The sequence below is a fragment of the Colletes latitarsis genome, chromosome 10, assembly GCF_051014445.1.
Source record: "Colletes latitarsis isolate SP2378_abdomen chromosome 10, iyColLati1, whole genome shotgun sequence".
NCBI lineage: Eukaryota > Metazoa > Arthropoda > Insecta > Hymenoptera > Colletidae > Colletes > Colletes latitarsis.
Window position 1 is genome coordinate 11,788,519 of NC_135143.1, and position 24,237 is coordinate 11,812,755.

Genomic DNA, 24,237 nt, shown 5'->3' on the forward strand with positions numbered 1-24,237 from the left:
CCTTTTTGTAACGATATATAGAGGTATAGACCATTTAATAAGTAATTCCTGCAAGATAATATTACGTTTGTTATTTTCTTGAACTTACTGTTTATCAAAGTTTTTACTTATTGAGCGCTAAAGTTGACGGCATAGATAACAGTTTACCTATAGTGAGATGCAACAGACCTATTCACTGGCGAAGTAGCTCACGCCGTGTTCTCTTCCATTACTTTTAGTATAGTTATTCGTTCGCTAAAAGCGAGGTGCAGATGAGGATTTAATCTGCACCCTTACTTCTACTGGTATTAAAATTTTGCATTATTATAATTAATTGTATCCGTTATTTGGGAAATTATTTGAAGTAAATGATAGGACAGGGAAGCTAGACAGTTGCTGCTATCAAAGATAATCTATCTTTATTTACACATTTAATGACATCGATTAGTTTTATAAACGCAAATAGTGCTTGTATAATTAGCGATATAAATATTGCAATCAATTTGACCCGACGTTCTCCGTTATGCGTTTATTAAATCCGCCAAGCACCGGTTATTAATGAACTTAAATTAATATTCTTAAATCTATCATCGTTTGGCTAACATTCATTTTTAATTCATAATTAAACTTACTCGTAACATTTCTTATCTCCGCGTTTCTTAATGAAAGTCTTTCAAGAGAAATTGACATTGTTTCAGGGATTCCGGACTTAATTTTGTTTTATACTAGCTGATAGTTTTATGCTACAGACTGAAAGTATATTTAAATTATTGAAAATTTATTGAAAAAGAGGATATAAAATTGAATATTTATTTTTCCAACTAATATTATTCGATACAGTACAAAATTAACCACACAATTAAGATTCTTCATACTTCTTGTGTCGTTTAAGATGGGACAAAGTGGCAAAGAAAAAACTTAAATCCTATAATAAAGTCTCTCTTGAGGCTACATTTTTTCACATTTAATAACTTTTCGCGCTTCTTTTATGTTTTTTACTGAAACATCGATGCTTTTTTAAAAGTACCCTTTTGTGGGGTGAGGGAATATGAAAATTTTATTTCATTTTAATACTTGTCCTCTAAAATTGTTGTAGCAACATTGGTCGCAAAGCAAAAGGTGAGTAGCAATTTTTATAATTTTATTTTATCAAAGGAAAGACATTATTCGGTTGCCAACATACTTTATTGTTTTCTCTATGGATCCCTATAATTCTTTTCTCTCATTCCCCCGGTATAGTGTTACGATAACGGAAATAGTAATTACGTTTTCAAGTTACCGGGAGATGCATCTTTTACAGACTGAGTTCTTGCAAGTCATGCTGTTCGAAACTTCCGGCTACAAGCCGTAACTTTTTGGAACCGTGTTCTGATATTTTGCCAGGATTGTTATCAGTGCCAGCGTCAGGGTATTATCGGTGTCAGTGTGCTCAGCCCCTGCAATGCTGGAACACTCCTCTGATAGAATATGATTTATACCCGAAAACCTTCAAGTACAAACCGTGGAAATCTATCTTCCGATGCACAGTGTCTTAGTGTCAATTAAAATCGTTCATCATGCTTCTTTTTTTTATTTTGTTTATAAAATACTATATACAGAGTGTTCGACTAATCTTGGGAAAAATTTTAATGAGAGATTCTACAGGACAAAATAAGACGAAAATCAAGGATACTAATTTATTGATTGAGGCTTCGTTAAAAAGTTATAGAAACATTTCCGGCCACACAGTATATTTTTGGTAAAGAATTTTTTTCTCCAAAGTGCGCAGGAATTCGAGGGTATATTAATTCACCAAAAATGATTGTAATTGACCCCCACAATCGAAAATAATTTTTTCAGAACGATTTGAAATTTTTTTTTTTCGTCGAAAAATTTAGGCACCTACCCCCTGTCGATTTTTCTTAAAAATTCGTTTTTGATTTGTAATAATTTTGTTTGACGCCCTACAGAAAAATTGTCTAATACTTTTTTGTAGGTACCCATGAGCTCTACTTCAGAAAAAAGTTTTATTGAAATATATTCACAATTGTAGGAGTTATGGCTGTTTGAAAATTGGACCATTTTTATGGGGTTTTTCTCATTTTGCGGGGACAAGGACCAACTTTTCGAATATTTTTGCGATTTGTACATATTCTACACTAAAATACGCGTCGTTTGCCTTTTTAAACATTAAAATCGTCCAATCCGTTCAGAAGTTATGACGTTTTAAAGATATGCATGAAATTTCAGGGAAGCATTTCTGGCCTCACATTAGATTTTCGGTAAAGAATTTTTTTCTTGAAAATGCGTAGGATTTCGGGGGTATGTGTATTGATAAAAAATGATTGTAATTGATCCCTGCAACGAAAAATAATTTTTTTAGAACGATTTGAAATTTTTTAATTTTGTTGAAAAATTTCACACCTCGAATTTTTTTCTTGGATGTGGGTAGGATTTCGGGGGTATGTGTATTCACCAAAAATGAATGTAATTGCCCCCCGAAATCGAAAATAATTTTTCCGTGAATGATTTGAAATTTTTTAATTTAATTTTTTAATATCTTTTTAACGAAGCCTCAATCAACAAATTGATATTCTTGATTTTCATCTTATTTTGGCCTCTAGAATTTCCCATTAAAATTTTTCCCGGGGATGGCCGAACACCCTGTATAGAGCGTTTGACTACTTTCGGGCAATTCTTCTTAGGGAGTGATTATACATTATTACCAAAATAAGTCGCAAATAAAAGGCTTGTTTACTTTTTTACTTTGACTATAAAAAATCATTTTTTAAATAACGCGACATGCTATTCGTATTCACAAACTCGTCGATCGAAGATGCTGTTCCGTTTGCCGAATATTCGTATGAATATACTGAAATTATGGCGCGAACCGAGAATTCCATCCTCATATTCGATATTCATCGATGCGGCTAATAATCCAATATGCGAAGCTGGCTTTAGAGACTAAAGAAATTAAAATTCGATCGCTTGTATCTCCTCTCTGAGCGAGGCTTGCTCGACGTGTGTTTACATTATAAAAGAGACAGTGAAGCAGTGAGATGTACCGAATGAAACTTGATTTACTTCTCTACTGGGGTAACTGATCAGTAGCATGCACGCTCGAGATTGTAATTCTAAATAACGGGAATTATTATAAAATAAGTACAGGAAAGTGATAATGTAAACAAACTTAAAATACAGTCAAAGTAAAAAGTAGCATTTTATTTAAATAGTTATTGTTATTTATACTTTCAATAAATAATGCCCAACGTTATCATTCTCCAAACAAAGCAAGAGCGACGGGCGGTCTCTCCCAAGTCAGTTTTATTTTACGCCCAAATATAGTTTCAGACTTCGAACGTGTGATTCGCTCATCGAAACGCGTATTCCAATACGAGTATAAGTATAATAGAGATCTTACGTCCGGAAATCCCTAAAGTTTTGCGTAGAAAATATATGTGTGCTTATATATATGCACGTATGTATGTAAACATATATTCACATGCATATACACATACACGCGGTAGTTTCTCAAGTCTTAATATATCTTATTTTGACATCAAATGTATGTGGGAAACGTTTATGTGCAATGTTTTTACAAAGGATACTTTGCGTAATACTTAATTGACGTGACAGAACATTCCGTTAACCATAAAATACGTCACAGTCTCTAAAAAGAGTCGTTGACGATCGGCAGATTTATGAAACAATTTAAAATCGTGTCCGTAAATTTCAGTTTACCTCCTATTACAAGACACCGTGAAATACATAATAAATAACATGATTTATAACGTAACATCGTATGATCGTTACATCAAGTTGATAAATAAGTAATAACACTAAAATATAGAGATTCATATTTAAATTCAAAATGTTCTTAATGCATTAATTCGTAAAGCCGTTTAGTTTGTTTCTTTTTTTATCTCCGTTGAGTCAAGTAACTATAATATTTCTCGTCGTTTTCTAATCACTGGATTTTTTTCTAGTAATCATTCAAATCGAATTCCGTAATTATAAATCTACGTAAAAAGTAACATTTATTCGCAGAGTCGTAAAACTGGTACATGCAACGAAAATAATTCGGTCTCGTGGTTACTGTTGCACAAGAATATGATCTTACAAAAATATAAAACACTGGTGAGACGTTTACAAAAAACCAATACAAATTCTCTCGCCCTCGAGTCTCTTCACTTTCTCGATGGTACATAGTAAGAAATACTTTCTAGGCGCGGTGAGGAATATTGTGTAATTTAAAAGTACAATGGAATATCGATAGAATGCAACCTCGATGTTTACACGAGAATCTCGTTAGCTGCATTGTGTTGACAAGTAGATGGGGGAAGGAGGGTGGTCAGTTTGCAACGAGTGTAGTTAGTGGTGAAAGCGATAGGTAGTTGCGACCGTAGATAGCGGAGGTGCAGAGTATTGCCCGGATATACGAAACGGAATCATTACCACGATTGATCTTTAACACTAGATTTGCAGACATTGTTTGCATCTTTTAATTTTGTTACGATTGAGATACAACGTGAATTGTTGAGAAATAATATTTATGAGTTCTGTAACTTGAAGTAAATCTAGCGTTAATTAGACCCTCCGATTTGCGTGACCAAACAACCCTAATTGCGTGCAGGATCGAATTTCATCCGTTATCGAAAATTACAATTTATATCTTTGTGACAGTATAATAATTGGATTGGCCAGATATTTCTCATTAAACGAGACCAAACACAGCACTACTCACATTATTTTTAATTACACGTTATTTAAATCGTCTGAAAAATTTCGAGGAACGCACGATCAAAAATAGTTTGAGCAAGGTTGTGTTTAAGCTTATTTTCATCAGGTAAACCTCTCCAATCCATTAGCGATACTTTCATAAAGGTACAATGAAAACTGTACAAGTTAAAATTTCCATTAGCTGATGGACCCATCCAGCGAGCGATAAAAATCGAGACAGAAACGCTTCTGTTCTCGAATATATGTATAAAAACTAACGCATACCTTATTCTGTTTCTTATATCCGGCTAATTCTGATCCGTGTAAGTGGGTTTTGTTCGAACTGGAAAGGTTGCCCCGATAATTGCATGAATCTCAATAATTCCAGGAATTTTTAGTCTCCTTCCTCTCTGCAATTACCGAGGTTCGACAGTGTTAGATCACAGTATAAGATCATTGATAAAGGACTTACATACGCTTATTATAGTTTATTGGACGCCCCGTGTATGTACATATGTGTCGGTATTTATGTATATATTTGTATAATAAGTATATAATAATGACAGTAGTAAATAATACAATATACTAATAATCGAGACAAAAGCTCTCGATCACTTGAGTCCCCAGTTGAGTGGAAAGCTCATTTAAAGGTGCAAACTAGCTAACGTATCCCCTAATTAATGAGTTAATACCTAATTGGTGCGTCTAATATTGTTTCGATTCACATTAAGGAACTATCGTTGCCGATGACTTTCTGGTTTTCTACTGTTTCCCTAGGCTCTCTGTTTCACATTTATTGCCGTTACCTAAATATAATCATCTAAAAGCGAAGTTTTGCATGAAAACGTGCGTAAAGTTGGCGAATGATGGACCTACGTAACCCTTTTTTACGTATATTTTGGCAACTTTCGGAAATATTTATTCCTCTTTTCGATAATCCGTTTTTAAAGAATTACTTTCTGTTCGCCGCCTATTGTTTTTGGAGGAATGTTTGCCGCGGTTATCAAACTTTCGAGCGTAGCAGATTTATGAAAGCATTTTAATAGTGGAATTTCCGTGACGACCTTTCCGTGACCTTTGAAAACGTTTTTTCATAAATAATTTTTCACCCTTTTCGGTGCTAATGCCTGAGCAATTATCATGTGTTATGCGCGAACGAGCAACTTGTAAGCTGTTCGTAAATAAAGGAATTTCAGTGTAATAAGTTTCCTCGGTTATTTTCAATTTCTAAAAAATGTTTGTACCAGTGTTTTGCAAGGTGTACACTTCGGAAATTATAATTAGGTCTTCTCTTCTGCTTTTCCTTATTTCAGAGAGGAATCAATGCCCCTTCAGCAACATAAAAAATAAGTTTGCGACGCAATTTTTGGAGGAAATTTTCTCGAATAATTTTGCGAATAATTTTTTCTTTCAGAATTTCCTTGCCTTTAAAAAAAACAATTAAAACCCGATAACTTATTCGCTAGGAGAATCGCTGCTAGTTGGAGTAACATTTACGACCAAATCGTTTAAGATTGGTAGCGAAGGTAACAAAATGCTCGATCTTCTACTAGTGTCTGCTTCGTAAGTGGTCGGTGTGCTTTTCGACCTCGAAACCAGGGTCCATGGATCCGGCGGTATGATCATAGAGTCGTCCTGCACGTTTAATTCCGCGATTAATTACGACTTTAGTTAATCTTAAACAGAAACCGTAGAAACCAACACTTTTATTTGTGACACACAATATCGAGTAACTTGCTGAGATTATTTACCATGCAATTTACGCTGGCAAACTTTTCTAAATAACAATCAAGGTGCACTGCGTTCCTTTACATCGCGCAGACAATAAAAGAATCGAAGCGAAAGCTACAAGCATTCTCAAAGAAACTCCATTTAATTCATAGTTTGGAATCACGGCTCGCTTGGAAAGATAAAAACTAACAAATTTCTATTCTACGTTTAGGGTCGTGTTGTACGGGTTGCTCGTGCGATTACATAAAATGGCGAAAAGTACAAGCCGCGTAAAGCGTTGCGGCGATCTTTACGAGTCCTTCGATAAAAAGCTCGAGAATTCGTTACTTAACTCGATACTTGGTAAAAAGAAAAAAGAAAATACTTATTTGGGTTAATCGGATAAACCAACGTGAAGCAACAGCGGCTGTACGTAATTTCGTTTGGAACGCTCCGATAGAAGATTCGTTATGTTTTCGAACGTCGTTAATCGAAGTATCGTCGCGTTTAATCTTCCCGGTAATAAATTTATCGAAGCACGTGCTGTAAAAGCCTTAAATCATTTCGCGTTAAACAACTGGGTCAGGCATTCAAAGCGAAAAGATTATAAAGCAGTCCGTGCTCGTTCCATGGCGAGGCGGGGGAAAGTTTCTCAAACTTATGCAAAAATATTTTCAATACCAGTAAATGTTTTCCAGTCGGTGGCAGCGGTGGTTTGAGGAGGGCGATGTCGGTGAGATCCGGACACGTGTTGGGTGGTGCCATTGGTGGTTCCGGGGGTGAGGGTACAGCCACAGCTTCAATAGGTTCCTGGTATCGTGGGGGTTGGACGCTTTCTACAGGAATGCTTGGACCCAGAATCCAACTCGCGATGCTTTCGCAGCACCCACAGAAAAACTCTGACAATCCTTGTCGCAATCCTCGATGGAGGCTCAAAAACAGTGCCGGGTTCACGAACGCGTGAATGTATGCGATATGTAATGTCACCTGCAAGTCAGTTAATGGAAATGTGAAATACGGGCTCGCGTCCCATCCTTTTAATCCGAATATTATGCAAACCGGTTCTTTTCTTTCTTTTAAACAGAGACCAAAAAATGATATTACTTTCTTCGTCGTTGTTGCATCTACTTGCAATCTCTCATACCGAAATCAACCTAACGATCTTGCAGAATCGAAACATTGTAGGGAAACTAAACGAACGATACTTGAAAATGACTAAAATTTGGAACGTAACGCGACAACGCTTTTCGACTATGGTTTTTCGAAAACGATCTGTCTAGTTACCTCGTAGCCGGTAGGATTCCCTATGCTGGGATGATCCACCAAGGTGACAAAGAACAATGGTCCCCAAAAGATACCGTACGCGGCCGTGATTATTAGAAACATTTTCACCCTCTGCACGCCTTCGCTGTCCATCCGCTTTAAGTAGTTCCTCAATTTACGGTGCTCTTCTGCCGCTCCGCCCCTCTGAAGCGACACATGTTCTTTATAGTAGAACGATACGACGCCTTGTTTCAGGGTGTCTCAATATATTTCTCTTGTGCGGTGTATCGTTCCGTCGCCGCGAATTCTTAACGAATTTCACGCGTCTCTGCCACTTAGAACAATACAACGCGCGCCGAAAACTTCGCGATAGATCTCTGTAACTGTTATCTTAATTGATACTTTAATCGATACCAGTTTTCCATCTATCGAAATGCTCAATATCCGTTTGACGTTTCACCTGGAAGATTCTAAAAATTTTGCCACGCTCGACGTCGAAGGAGGAGTGTATAATTATTGGAATAAAGTGATTTTGTGTCTTTCTATCATTACCTTGGGCGTGCCATTCGTAGATGCAGCAGAATTTTCAGGAACCGCGTTTGTTTGTTGGTTACCCGTTGTGTTCACGAGAATTGTTAGCAGTGCTACTTTTACCTAATAAAAATTTCGATTAAGATTGAATAGATCGTAACTAAAATTTGTGCGAGGACGGGCCACGCGAAATATAACGGACTACGTCCTCAATAATTACTAGGGATCGCGTTTCTCGTTTTTTTTTATTTGCCCTACGGTCCTCGATATCGAATATTTTATAAAAATATTTTACTGTGCAGCAGTTTCACGTGGTAGAGAGTAATACATGCGTCGAACTGGAGTGTTCGTTAATAATGAACTGGGTATCGAAACGCGTACGTACCGCTTCATCGTTGGCCTTAGTGAGATCTTTGTGCAGTTTCCTAAGATGTATGAGGGTAAGCGTAACACAAATCATGTTGATAGCGATCCAAAGAACGTTCAGTATGTAATGACGAAACGGACCGTGTACCAGTGGACAACTCGGAGCGTTGTGTCCCGTTTCCGTGTTCGCGGCCAGAGCGCCGCTCAGAAACGTTGGGCCCAGATTTATCGTGATGCTCGCGAACCATATCATGAACGTCCCAAATAAAACGCACTGAAACAATTATGTCGCCTTAGTTGCTTTAGTTATTACAGATTATGCGAAATCGATGCCCGCGAAGTGTCGTTTTCCCAGATGTTCCGAGTATCACGGCGGGAAACGCGACAGTTGAGGCGAAGGAGGGCGCGATAACACCCGGTCAACAGCAAATATTTGTTCTTCGTCTAAGCAATCGATTCTCTAGTCCCTGCCCCGACTCTAATTACGAAAATGAAAGTGAAAATATTGGCTCTCGAAACGCAATTTCGCGATATCTAAAAGAAGGTCGTCTTTGACGAATTTTACATTTTAGCAAACTGTCGCTGGAAACTAGTGTAAAATTTTCATTAGTACAGGATCGTTCGATCGTTCGATCACAGAGTGTTGTCAGTTTTTTTTATCTAGCCCGATAGTTTTAGGAAACAAAGAAACCTTTTCGTTCCTTTGTTCGGTGGAAAACTGTCGGAACACTCGGTGTAAAATTGTCGTACGGAGGTGGTGACACGAGTGTCAAATCAGTGACCGAAATGTCCACCATTCAGCAGCTTTTCCGCGTTATGACTTTCGCCCACCTCACCGCATGCGACGCGCAGGTCGACGATGCGGAGGGTCGTAGAACATTTGGGTTTATGATACGTTACAGAGTGTGATGCGGTAAAATGACAGAAACGTACGCGGTACGGGAAAAACTTGAACAATTCGAAACGACCGATCAACATCCGGAACTTTGTTACAATGTTTAATTGAACGACCAACGCGTTTCCTCTAAATAACAAAATAGAACATTCCGTGGATTTAGTTTACAAAATTAGTTGTTCTATTTTGTATCAGCGTCGAATAAAATTTTAGAAAAATAGAATTTATTAATCTACTTTTGTTACGTACTATGTAAATCTGATATTGCGTATTTTTTGAAATTTGAACATTAACCCAGCCGCGGAAACGTATATATTGGCACGTGTACTCTCTGAATTTGATACAGGGATTCCTCTGTTTCTCTCTGTCTGAAGCGGAAGTGAAAATAGGAAGAGGTTTAACAGGGAGAAGTGTAGGAAGGGAACGAGAGAATATAATGGAAGCGTCACGTGCATTGTTAGAACGAAGTCCATGGCGACCGATTGCGGTGTAAACTGTCCGCAGTGGAATACCCGTGCTTTCACAACGGAATTAATTGTGACATACCGTTTATTTGATGCCCCCTGTTACCAATACTCGCCTATGGCGTCGCGTCGATTAACCAAACACTTAGCAATCAAACTTTCAATTACTCAAACGTCCGATACACGTTCCCGTGCCTTTATCGATTTATACGTGCCGTGTCGACTTAATAAATTTATTCGTTCGATTTAAATTTAATAACGATATTTACTTGGTGATCGGCTTAACGGGGTTCGCGTTTCGCGTTTCGCGTGCTCGTGTATGTAAATTTATAAATCCATTTCGCGGTTCTTGTAATATTATACGCGCTTCGTTTCTGCGATTTGCACTTTATAGTACAACGAACGGGCATGCAAATACGTGAAAATTTATATTAAACGATAATTTCGAAGTCTACAGTAGGACTTGTCTGCAGATAAAGTTTTCGATCGAATGAAAATTGTCGTTCGATTACTAGGGGTAATCGTTTCATTGTGAATTTTACTCGCTGGGAAATTATTCCCTCTTTTGCGTCGAAAGTTTTCCTATTATCAAAGTTCCTTAGTCTTTGAAATTTCTGTACGGAGTGTCCCTAGGCAAAATTTTATTGTTAAATAAATTGCTTCGTCGTTGGAGTTTTCGTACTCCATTTTATCAGAATTCCTTTGCAATCGTTGTACCGTTTCACTGGAAAATTAGATCTCTGCGTTAAAGCGACGATAACGGAATATCGTTATCGAATTGTTAACGAAGGACGAAATTTATCAAATTAAAGTTGTACGAGATATCTTTAGATTTATTGTAATCTTTTAAGTTTCTGCCAAAGTTATTATTGGGTCAGATGCAACAAATTTCTCTCGGTATAAAGATCGAAGACGCTCGAACGCTTCAAAAGAGACAAGAATCGCTTACCGTGACTTTTTCCAAGTAGCTGAGGGTTTATTGCATGCCCCTGGAATAACCGAACAGGTATCTACATTCTTTTATAATTTTTGTCCGCGTATCGTTAGAAGATTCGAGTCGATAAACGTTCTTTTTCCCGAAAAAAGAATAGTCAAGAAATCTTTATACATCGATCACCCGAAGGAGAAAGCCCCTTTAAGCAACGTCATACTTCTTCGCGCGTTTACATTTAATACGCTATTCGAACTACATTAAATCAAACGCAAAGCCTTCGAAGTCGTAAGTTCTGGTCACTTTACCGATATATCATAGACGGGATACCAGCGAACTCTGAAATACGGAAAAATAATGGCGTCGTTATCCTTGCTTTAGTTTCTGTGCTAATAATTGATTACGCTTTACATTGCCCAGTCCCTGTGTGTGCTCACTGCACGGATATGTAGATCGTTGAGAATAAATAGGTTAAGTGAAATCGATGCGGCAAGAAAACAAACCGTAAATAAAGAGAAGATAAAACGCTTGCCTGCGGTGAGTCCATGAGCAGGGGTGCTGTGAGATCGGCCTCCTCGTCAGTTTCTGGAAAAATCGGGCTGTCGTTTAGTACTGTCGTCAACATATTCACCGTGGAAACTGTCACCAACAGGAGAAACGCTGTCTCGACCAGGGAACACTTGGTCATCGGCTGACAGTTTAGTATGCTCGATCCGAGGGGCAATAAAATCGCAGCCCTCGCGCAATCCACCATTGCTTGGTGGAACAGTAATCCCTGCGACCACCTGAAACATACGATTTACTATCAAATTACATTATTAAGGAGCTATTCTACACCTTCCAAAAAATCAATTTTTCTTATTAAGTATTCAAGTAAGATGAACTTCTACATCAACAGTCTTTTAAATTCACTGGCTTCAAGGAGGATCCCCTCGATTGGAAGGGAAATATAAGCATTTCATTTTAAGAATCGTTACTGTATACGCGTTTGAGTATCAAAACGAAAGAGTTTGCACGGTCTTGCAATCGTCGCTACACGTTGACGTTCGATGATAACGGAGTAGGTCAATCTTGATGGAATTACCTGCGCAACTGTCGTTTAGCCAGGATGAGAGCCATAAGCATAAAGTTCGCCCCCATACCGAGAGCTCCAAGGCTGAATATGAGCGTGGCCTCGGTGGCACCACCCGGGTGACACTGAAAAACCTTCGTTGCGTTCGACGACACGTTACCCGAAGCGCCGATCCCGAACCTCAGGTTGGCACCTATCATCGCCGCCGATTCACCTGTTTCGACAATTATATTCGCGCGTCCCTTAACTGGAAACGACGTGAAATTTTTCGACGCGGAAACATCGAGTTTGATCACGCACAGGAAGAACAATTTCATCAACTTTTTTTATTCATTCGCAAGTACATTCGGGCCGAAGGAGCTTCGGAACGCTCGCGCGCTCATGCATAAAAGAAACGCCTCTTGTACACAGACTGTACACACCTATCGCGAATTTTCCACCTTCGATCTTCCTCTACGGGCCTATTTTCCGATGCACCGGCTACATCTTTTACAACCCGGGCGAAGACGCGAAAATTCCCTCGGTCCTCTCGGACTGCGCTTCCGCGTGTCTTGCGTGGATAATAGCGATCCGGTTCCTTTTTTTCCCTTCGAGAGATAGATAGCGGTGCAGAGAAACGTTGCTTTTAACGGAATAAAAGCGCATCGAGTTTGTTTATTTGGCGTAAACGTCGGTGAGGATATCGAAATACGGTTAAAAGTATTAATTTCTTTAGTCGTCGAATATTGGTAGAAAGGATCGATTATAAATTTTTTGCCGGCAATGTACGTACGGTGCCCGCGGCGAACTCGTTAAGATTTTTCATTTTTAACACCCCGCTAACACACTTTAATTCTTCCCCGCCCAAATCCGGGGATATTCCCGGCAAGCCACTTTCGCCGTTACGCTCGCTTTACCGGGATATCCCCGCCACGATCGGAGACGGACAAATTTTTATTCGAATAATAGATAATCAATAATACCGAACGCGAAGCGATTCTTTACTGACGTTCGTCCGATCGACTACAGTTTTATCTGTTGCGAAATACTTCATTCCGTAATTGAAGTTTGTCGTTTTCTCTAACGAGCCACGGTTAAACGGTTTATCTTTTACTTTTTTGCCCGGAGAATTTTATCTACGGAAGAATTTTACCTCGTGTCTGTGCAAAAGTAAAGAGCGCCCCAGTGTGTGTTCTAGTAGAAAAACAGATGAAAGGCGAGACTCAGGATGTTTGCTTCCCGAGAATCAGGACTTTATATCGGGAACTATTTCGGAAAATATCCAAGAGAAAATACGAGACACGGGCGTCAGAAAAAATACAGGATAAATTACGTGGACGAAATAAATACGTTTAAGCAAAAGTTTATGGATTTTCCGAGCAATAGTTCATCGAGCGTGCGTCACCCGATGTGCGAGCTAAAATAATTCCGATCAATGGCATAGCCATGCCTAAAACTATTACGGGAAAGAGTTAAAAACGCGATCACGTTTCGGGCATTTATATACGACTAAATCCTCTCTATTCCGTGTTTTAAGAAAACGATCATTGCTGATCGCAGCGTGGTTCTGTTATAGTTTTTGTTCGTTAACGTAAGGGTGGTTTTATAAAACCGGAATGTCGGAGACGCGTGCTGATTATGAAGAGGGCGAAACCTCGTTTTCGTTGCTAGCTTTGCTTCTATCCGGGCAACACGTGCTCCACAGCTGTCTTGCAATTTCAGAAGAAACTTTGAAAAGCGAAAAGTTTTTTAAAGAGTGGTTTAGGGGCGACACTAACCAGGTCATCCAACAGAATTCTCGTCGAAATGTATACCTAGCGGTATCATAGTGGTTGTTTTTATACACTGTCGCATACCAGGTCACTTTTGCATAGCTACTAAATGACGATGTATGCTCGCGGAAATTCCAAACATGTCGAGAATTTCCTTTTTATACTCGTGCTTCGACCTCGTCACATTTTCGCTAATAAAGAGATATTTTCTTTTCACGTTCGTACCTAGGTACGTCCCCTAATAATCTAATTAGATTTTGGACAAAATCGATCGATGGATACTCCGGATTTTTTTAACAAAGGTAACGTCGATTATTTAAAGCGTTGCACGCCTAAATCGCGGGCGTGCAAAATTTCTTGAAACAAGAAACCCAGGCAATCGAGTCGCAAAAACGAGAAAGCTTTTCCCCCCATCGCGGTCGTTTCGAGTATGCCGCGGAGGAGAAATTCAATGGGTGGTTTTTATCGTGAAAGCTATGAGATAGGGGCAGAAAGGAAGAAGGAACTCCGCGGCGAGCGAAGCAAGGGTTTAAAATGGTACTTGTCCGGCGAAATTCGGGCACTCTTTAAAATTTTTAAACGGCTCAAGCCCCGCGAATTAGCACACCGAAATAGACAATGAACTTTCCTCAACTCGCCACGCCCTCCTTTTAACGGTCGCTCGGCATTTAAGTTCAGAAGGCACCAAGCCGCGTAATTGTTTATAATTTAATCGCGAGTTCCTTTAACCCGACACGAATTTCTTCATCGCGTCGCGAACGTATATATTATTCCATCGAAAACGATGGAAATAAATTTTAAGAGAGACCGAATCGGATAAAAGGAACGCGAAAGGAAGGTATCAATGTTCCCAGCGACTGATAAACAACGCTTCAACGAGGCTAAATAGGAGAAATTGTACGAAAGCAATGGTCGAAGACGTAAACACAAGCATCCGCTCTGGGGGGGCTTAAGAACCGTAGGAAAAGAGATTTTATTCTTTTATTGCCGGATGAAGCTGATAGCCCGTTGGATTCAACGCGGATAACTTAAAGAATGAAGATTAAATCAAACTATTGAAGAATTAACTACGGGCGGGCAAAGCATCGTGTTCGACGGTACAGTCGGATTTGCATCGAATAGGAAGAACAAACGGAGGGAGATTTCAATCATCTCCTGTGCGCTCGTTGCACAGCAAACCGCTCGCGTTTCGACGATCAAGAATTTAACATAACGTCTATCGTGAATAAATTCAAGATTTAAAAGAGAAACTTAATCGACGAAAGAAACGAACAAATTTGACGAGCATTTAGAAATCTATCTGGGGAAAAGAAGAGTAAAAAGTTAAAAATAATTTAATACACTTTAGACGCGATCTTTTCAAGGAAAACTGCACGTTTCTAGAGTAGTCGAGGAAAGTTTTATTTGCGAAAAAATTTGAACGGAAGAACAGAAACACGGCTGAGGGTAGAAAACCCCTTGTTTTTCTCTGCATCGAAGGTACTACGGACCACCGCATCAGCGGGATTCTGAGGAAACAAAACATTAAAACCAAGATTGGACAACTTCCTCACCTCCTCCAAGGATCCATAAACCGCAGCTATCCTCATTGGGTATCTGCAAAATACCTTGCTTCGCGCGGAAAAATACATTCTCTGCTAATTATACAAATTGTGCCAACGTTATCAAATACACGCTTTAGAATTTCGAGGAAACCGTGTATTCGGATGTAGCCTTTCCTTTTAGTTTCCCGCTAAATTAATTAAAGCACTGCTGCGCTCAGAGATGAAAAGATTGGACACCCTAATAAGTGGATACGAGAACATTTTTATGCTGATTTGTTAATACAGGCTTCCTTTTCAATTTTCGTCTGCTCGTATGTTCCATAAGTTTCTTAAAATTTTTTTGTGTTCCTGACTATACTGCTGCATATTGGTGTTATTATTATTACTACAGATTCTATACGGTATCGAATCAAAATTGGCTCGTAACTTGACGTGTCAACAGAACTTCCTTTTCAAGGGAAACAGTATTAAAGTAAATTGGCGTGGTTCATGAATTATTTAGCGATACTACATGCAGATCGAGAACATGTTTACTATGTACGATACAAGAGTGCCCACGTTGAATAGAAGTATACACGTACCCGAACAAAGAACGGCGGTTTTCAATTAAAGAGGAGCCAATCGAGCGTTAATCGATTGACGATGTCGATAATGATGAGCTTATCGAAACGGGACTACAGTGTCGCCGTAAATAATTTGGTTGAAATGATAACACGCTGACGCGTCGATGAAACCGATGAAATAGTTAATGATGCTTAATTTATTTATACGCGTATTCCGAGAGTGATCTTTCCACGTACAATAATAATAGCACTCGATCCAGCAGTCTTGTTATTCCGATACGAGAAGCAACGATTATCGAAAATTTTCTTTTTCGTTCATATATAGTAAATGTTGACATTTAGAGCGTACGTATGTACTGACGGAAGATAAAAATGCAGTAACAAAGTAGTGGACACTTCGAAAGTTACGAATTACGGGCGGTTTAATTTACGGGGGAACCGTAACTCTTTTTCTCGAGCTACTCGCGGTTCGTTTGGAAGGGTCGGTATATTTCTTGGGAAAATATTTCCCCACGGTCCAATTCATCGTGCGAGTACTTCGTCATCGAAACGATCGGAATCTAAGTATACAATTGAAAGTTCGAATCGAGGATAAAGAACCTTCTTATTTGCAATTATCTCGCAACCAAAGTCAGTATCGTACAGCGAACCGTTATTTCGTGTTTTCCTTCTTCGTGAACAACTCGCCGCGATAGGAAAAGGACAAGTAACACTTTGTTCATGGCTTTTTTTTTCCACAAAGAACAGAGAAAATTGGTCTGTAAGCGACCGTCTTGAATTCCTCTGTTAGCGTTTTCCGAGGGGATCCGATATCTTCCTGCTTTTAAAGTCCCTTCAAAGCCTTTCAAAAGAATATAATCGATTTTCTCTCGTTCTTTTCACTCCGTCGCGTATAACACTTTATAATTTCCGTGCTTTTCTTAGTTGTAATAGTATCCGAATTATTGAATTATTGGCACCTATCTATTGAATTTTAATTTTTTTTTAACGCCCGTGAATGGTATTAGCTAAAATTGTCGCTTGGGAAAACGGGTAAACAATATTTTGCTCGATACATAAATTAAGAGATGGGAACGCAAATATTCCAGACGTCGACAAATGTTTTTTGCAATCGTCGCTTTGCATGGTAATAGAACATTCTGACGAAAGTTTGGTGGCAGGGGATACTTGCCTCGAAAGTAAACCGGAAGCGAAATTCGATTTCTGAAAGTTATCAAGACTCGAGGGACCGTGGAACTTTCAAAGATTGATATATTCTGTCGGTCGTGAAATTACGTAGTTCGTAAATGTACGTCGAGTTATTGTGGCAATACACGTCATAGTCAAATCGTTCAAACAATTTTACTACGATGTTCTATACTCTCAATTAGGCGGAATTGTTTATAGATAATTTCACAGTTATGTTAATCAAACTCAACGTAAATTGCTAAGAAGTAAAATTTACGTGTTCTGTGTCCGTAAATATGGAATTTAAAGGCTAAAACTACTTTACATATAATTGCACCAACTTTAAACGAACGAAGCGTACGAAAATTTATTTTCCATTTCCATTTTTAACTCGCTCTTAAATTCATAGTTTACTTTCGCAGAACGAAAAGTTTTCCGTCCGGCTTATACATACCCTGTAGCAGAAAAGATCATTCCTCTGGCAAGACGCAAGAGGGTGAGAAGAGAATGACTGAGGCGGGGTAAGGGAGGTTTAACAAGAATTCGAAACTGTTCGTTCCCACGGAAGATAAACGAGAACTTGTCGGTATCATTTTGTAACTCCACTAAAAACACTGGTCTTCGCGAGTTTCTTCCACTTTCCGCAATTGCTCTTTCGAGGGCACAAGAATAGAGTCTGTCAAAGAATGAGGCAGCCAGCGAAACAAGCGTACCTTCCCCCTAACACTTAATTTTGTGAAAACTTTTACTATAAATTAGTGTACGAATGTGTTCTACCTTTGCAAGACCGTAAAGGGACCATATTTTAATACACAAAGCCTATCGAAACGTGTAAGCGTAACTTCAAAGGTACAAAAGAATGGCAAGAGGCTATACAATCATTGTTTCTATTCGATCTGGTATCGAGGATGCTGAAATTTTTCTATTTCCATAATTCTCGCCATAAACTGAGCTAGCCGTAGAGCCTCGCGAAACTGTTCCTCAAAGAAAATGTGGCAACGAACCGCCTCGGGCTTCAATACAAGCTTTTAGAACGTCTGACCCGCTCTTCCAAATCTACAGACATAGCGTTCTAGGTCTCGCGCCGATAGAAGTAAGTTTTCGAAATGAACCGGTGTGCCCTCAGGCGTTTGTTTATTCTTGCGAATGTTTTCGTAGCTGCTGAACCTCTATCGGGAAAACATTTCGTTTACAAGCGGTTCTGCCGAAACAGTGTCGCAATTAGCCGAAGATTGAAGACTTATTTTCCTAGACGTCAGAGTTTATATTAAAATGTACATATTTACAAAGCATTTCTGTATAAAAAGTATTCGAAATACAATTACAGCTCGACATTATAAAAATTTGTCATACTTTTTGCTAGCTTTTAAAAGACATAACAAGTACCATAGATAAATTAATTTATCGTAATTGAATTTACAAAAGAAACAGAATTGCATTTATATTGCTTGTTGTTCGTATTAATAAAAGTTCACGGAGCGCAGAGGGTTGAACAAGCTACTTCCGCTAGTAAAGGAATACTTAACGCGGAACCAAGCGGTATTTAACTTTTCCGCTAAACAACGAGAGGGAATGAAAACACAAATAGAAATATTTATATCGCGTGCGCTTTGAGTTCCTGCAAGGCGGTGACTGCGGTTCTTTTATTAACTAACAACGCCGTTGTAACAGCCAAGGGAACGAGGAACGAGCGTTCATCGTGGATTCGTTGTCGTTTTTCTTTATTTCACCCCTGGGAAAAACAGTGTACCCCCGATTCCCTAAATATTATATCATCCGCAACCTTCTCTGCCCGCCCAATAAATTGCACAATTAAGCAACGTGTCGCGAGCGTACGCAATTTTTCATCGTTCCGGATCGTAGCTGTCGTTGATTGAAATAAATTTTACAAACGTTCTGCCAATAAATATTTTCGTGCGAAATGATTCATGGGTTACCGTTTTGTACGCGACCCGTGAAAAATTGAGGTATTCCCGGATTGAAACTCGTTTCATCCATTTTGTATGCGACGCGGTTGGAACTTCATTTTTCTCGTTTAATCTGACGACGCTCGTTTTAATTTACCCACGGTTAATTTCTCCGGCGCAGTGAAACTTAGTCTAATTTAACAGTCTTCCTCGTGCTTCCCCTTATCTGCAAATATTTGTAACTTTGTACAAGCCGTAGAAATCTAGCAGTTATTAAGAATTTTGTTTAAGAATCAAGAGTCCTCGTTTCGACACTATTTCGACCAAAAGGTGTCTGTTGAATAATTTTTTGGCGGAAACAGCGTCGATATAATTTTTTATGAGATTAATAGCTACGGATATTGAACCAGCCTTGGATTACGGCGTTCTTGTTCGCTTCAATCGCGCGGCTCAGAGAATATTCAAGACATAATTACCTCGAGCAATTATATTAATGCTTGAATTAATCCCAACTGTAATCCTATAACAGATGCAAATAGTAATTCCGCGTAATTTCGTGCGCATTACACATTCATATCTAGAGGCGATTGTCACACCTGTTATTGTTACGCTCTAAATTGTTTGGGAATTAGAGTAGAGCGCAAACTATGTACGATAATAGGGGGGAATTGGAGTAGAAGCAATCGAAGGAGCTTATATAGTCTTATCAAAAGTTATTATACTTGTATACACTTACCGCGTTTGCGGTCTTCGACGAGACATGCGATATACAGGGTTTTGCAACCCGAATTAACTCTTCCACGAATCAAGTTTCTCTACAAATTTCGTTTCTCGAGCCATCGTAATAAAAATCTCCACTTTTTACGCGTTCTATATAAAAAGAAAATTTATTTTCGTTAGATTAAGACTGATAAAGGATGGCCTGGATTATAATCGGCTCGAGGTGTTTTTGGCAAGGGCCGCGAAGCCGATATTTCGGCTTTCCAAGAGGGTTTAAGCGGGGAATTACAGTAATCGGACCCGCTTCGCGACGAATAAACATAAGCTGGCGGGGAAAGTAGCACGGCTGGTTCGGTACAACGTTAAGATTGTTGTTTGAAAACGAAAATTACCGTGTAACGGTTGCGATTTCGCCACCCCCTGCGACGACTGTGATTTATCGCGTTATTCGCGCGCAATTTACGTCCCGGTGGATCCCTGTAAATCCGAATCTTATGAAACAGTATCGGTGGACGCGCAGTCGCGGCAATCTTCGCTCCGCGAAATCCGGAACGGAAATCAAATTGCTGCCGCTCGCCGTAACGAAATTAGTCGGACTCGAAAGACAGATTCGTTGGGAGCGGCAAACAGTGACTTTAAACGGTCGCGGTTTCACGCATGGACTTTCCATAGATGCTAGTTATTATTTCGATGCTTCAAATAAATAGATCGAAATTACCATAGAAAGGTCGAGAAGTAATTTGTTCAGCTAATACGTATAAATAATACGTCAAACGTCGATGGTTAATCCCTCTAATCTGAAGCATATTTTGTGGGATCGGAGGCTGCAGTTGTCGATCAACTCTTGTATATTATAGAGCACAGCTGGCTCATAGTACATTTGAAAACAAACGAAGCTTATCGTCGCCGGTTGGCGTTGGTTACCGGTAAGCAGGATTATTCTTGCGCCGTTAACCGTGGCTCGGTCGGGTCGACGCTGGTTACCGGAAAGCGGGTAACCTGCTTCCACCGTGCTTGTGGCCTAACAGGAGTAGATACAATAGGAGTGTCTTAGTCGGGTCGAAATAGTTGAAAACGACTATAGTAAACAGGCTCCCGTGCAGCCGGAAACCGGAAAAGCCAGAGCGAAGAGCCTCCGTCGCGACTGGGTGCATCGTTGCCGACGAAAGCTCTACTTCCAAGCTGAAATTATTCTTCGTGGGAGAAAAAAATAGAAGCGTTTCTCTTTCGCGCCTTTATGTTCTATTCCTGCCTGTCGTTGCGCTTCCCGCGGATTCTATGCGTTTTGCGACAAAAGAGTCTGTTTCGCTTTGAGAGCAACGGCTCAGAGTTTGTATAAAAATTGCGTTTTACGTTCGGTGACTGTGAGACGTTTAAAATTGCGAGACTGTTCGAACCATTCGAAATCGGAAACGAACACGTTGAGCGGAGTTAGACGAAAGAAATATTTTCCAAAGTGTCGTAATCGTCCTAAACTGATCAGGCCCAGAAATTCGGGCCCGATTGGTTACAGTGCGGACGTAGTAGCTTTTAAAAAGAATTAGAAGTAATTAATTAATTGGATATAACGATTACTATTAAGTGGAAGAGTAAAAGTCACGGGGACTGACCAAAGGTGGGCAAGAAAGAGGTATCGTTAAAATACTATCGAAGCGAAGTCGCGATAGCTTCGAAAGCACATGCTTATTAATTGAAGGTTAATTATGGCAGAAATTTACGTGGTCTTTTAAGTTCTACTTAAAGGTTAATTACTCTGAAGTGGTCTATTGATTCAATTGATGGTAGAGTTCATGACACACTTTTGCATAGAGAGGAAATTGAAAATTATATGGATAATTTCGAGAAAATAATTTAATTGCGTGTAACAGGGTTTCCTAATTCCGATTAATTAATTTCGCGGCTATTTCAAAATGGCCGTATAATACGATTTTTAATCAATGGCTACTGAATGTCCCATTTTCTTCCACGGTAATTTCTCTCGATAACGATTTCCATGCAACGTGAAAACGGAAATTAAAAGACATCTAATTTACTCGGGCGTATCGAAAATTCTGAAAATGTTTTTACCACCGTGACCTCAGCTCTCTTGGCCCGATGTAAAATTACACTTCGATTCGTTTTTTTTTCAAGTTTTTGTTTACTACAATTCTAAAGTCGGACGCGATGTACGAACGAAATTAGAAATAGGGAAGACATCGTCGACGTGCTGTGTCACTCAGAACGCTGATCTAAAGTACGGAGGTGTCGATAATTCTATTAACGAATGGAAAATTTTATTCGTCGTCGTTGCCGTAATCGAACCAATGTAAATTAAATTTACCGGCATTATTTCTTTTGCTAGAAATCGAATATAGTTTAAAGTTAAATTAACTCTCTGTTATAAATAAATCGCATTCGACAAAATAGTTCATATTTTTGGAGTACAATTTATTTAGACACGAACTCCTATACATCGTGTCTATATAAATCGTCAAACGAAGACTCGTAAAAAGGGACCGGCACTAAACGCTTTATCGATAAAAAATCGTTAACGAAGCCACTAAATTTCATTCATACTCGACAGTTTTATTTCGTAAATGTCTGCTTTTGGAGTAGATCCAATTTGGAAGAACGGTCTCGCGCGAGCATGTGTTTTAATTATATTTATTAAACATTCCCGATCGAGAAAATATTAAAAATATCTTTCGAGGTATTTTTCAAGCAATCCCTAAGCATCGTAATATTCCGCTAATTCTAATTTAATAAAGATAATTAAAGAAACGCTTGCTCCAGAATACAGCGTTATCCTAAATAGAAAAATTTGATTGTTCCACTTGATCAAACGGCGCCGCGGCGTAATAATACCTAATAAAGCATTAACCCAGATATTCCGTTGGAAGATCAACTACCTCGTAAGGTGTCCTCACCCTGTCCTCCCCGAAAGCGCGTCCCTTCCTCCGGGACTTAAATCCAGCCGAGCTAATAATTGGCCGTCCTTTCATCCCCGTGTGTCACGTCTTCCTCGGGGGTGTGTCTCCGTCAAAATTCACCATATTTACAATAAGAACTGTCACCACCCTCTGACCACCGCCGCCGCCGACGCCGCTGACGCAGCCGACGCCACGTTTCTCTGTCGCTCGAAGGCGTCTCTGTTGCAGGGGATAGCAAAGGACGAAAAACGAAAAGCGATGAGGACGGGGATTGATAGGGTTGGTAGAAGCGGGGTACGGTCGCGATTTCAAGATTTTTCGATTCTCTCGGCACGGAATACGAGAGAGCACTGAGTTCCAAGTGGATGGAGCCCCTGATACCCAAGGATTCTCTCTCCCTTCAACCCCCCACCCCCCTTGGATCGGCGCGCGCGCGCGTATTTCGAGCGTGTTCTCGGTGTTGTTTCGCAAGGTCCGTCTAGTGGCACTCAGGGGCTCGAACCATCAGACTCATCCTACGGGATAAATTCTGACACCTCGGATTATCCTTAGTGGCCTGACTCCATAATAATATTGGGTTTCCCAATAAGAGTCATGGAACCTCGAATTGAAATAAGATGAACACTACAAAGGTGTAATCTACCGCATTTTGTACACTCGTACGCGAAACCGTTCCGACGCTTATCTTTATAAATTGTTGTAGATTGCAGCAACGGTGACGTAGTAGAACGTAAAAATATCAAAAATTTAGTATCTGGAATGTTCGGTGCAAGTTCGAATCGTTATTGAAGTCGAAGGCTCTCGTGGAACAAAAAGTCTGCAAACACTCAACAGTTGATTGAAAATCAGTGCAAAACTGACTCCACGATGAGAATTTGTATTCTGCAAAATAAAAGCGATACGAATTTAATATCTCTCGTGGAGAGGCCAAGGAATACGTATTTTATATTTTTGCGTTCTATGCTCGAGTATTGAATAAAATTCTTTCGATACTATAGAACACGTTGTTATTATTATATTATGTGCCTTTATTAAATCGTGCACGCTATCGTTAATGCATGTGCATACATGTATGACGAATGAGCGAATTTCAGCAACAAGTGTTCTTAAAAACCATTAAAGCATTCCTTTTATAATCGCATTTACGATCGATTGATGTCCGTGTTGCGTTAACTAGACTCGAACCGACAGCAAGATTTAAGCACGAATGACCTGTCATGTTACCGTAATCCATCTTGCAATACGTTCGCGAGAGACGGTCTTCAAATCATCGCTTTGACACGGGTGTTTGTAAATCACTGGTTTTGTGCTTTAAATTGATGTGACACTAAAATGGTAATGGGACTCTGGGACTCCACAAACCGCGGACAGAAAAATGCATTGGATGCTCGGTCTATTTTATACCCCGTTTCTGATAAATCGTAGGTGTTTAGGACCACCCGTTACGTTTTAACCCCTTAACGGTCAAATATTTTTCAAACTTGTGGTCCAAAATGGACGAATGTTTTCATGTTGCATAAATTCATGCCCCGTGGACGTCGTGACATGTTTTATGCATTTTTACGTAAAAGAGTTTCTCGAGATACCATAGTAACAATGATAACAAAAAGAAGAAAAAATAACAATAACAATAAAAAGGACAATTACTAAACGCTAGTCATTCAAAGACTGAAAATTGAGTCATATTTTATCGTTACTTTATTATTAGTTCCTTGGGAATGTTGATACCTTCGTAATTAAAATTAACATTAATGACGTTGAAAGTAA

At 39.3% G+C, this 24,237-nt stretch overlaps 2 protein-coding genes across 5 annotated transcripts in view; one reads left to right on the plus strand and one right to left on the minus strand.

The window, feature by feature from the left end:
• LOC143347220 (midasin) overlaps positions 1–24,237 on the plus strand; it is a 47,719-nt gene that overhangs the window by 8,034 nt on the left and 15,448 nt on the right. The gene's annotated exons all lie outside the window — the stretch shown is intronic.
• On the minus strand, positions 23–22,796 carry LOC143347227 (uncharacterized). Of its 4 annotated transcripts, none has more exons than XM_076776238.1 (8): positions 22,468–22,796; positions 11,922–12,123; positions 11,370–11,622; positions 8,567–8,821; positions 8,203–8,304; positions 7,672–7,854; positions 7,069–7,374; positions 23–6,312 (listed from the first exon to the last, which is right to left on the minus strand). In XM_076776238.1, exons 2-8 carry the CDS (start codon positions 12,107–12,109, stop codon positions 6,133–6,135), a joined length of 1,467 nt encoding a protein of 488 aa, XP_076632353.1. In that variant the 5' UTR covers positions 12,110–12,123; positions 22,468–22,796; the 3' UTR covers positions 23–6,132. The 4 variants fall into 4 exon arrangements, with proteins under 4 accessions (XP_076632353.1, XP_076632354.1, XP_076632352.1 ...); XM_076776239.1 differs by having other exon boundaries at positions 22,450–22,796; XM_076776237.1 differs by lacking the exon at positions 22,468–22,796 and having other exon boundaries at positions 11,922–12,469.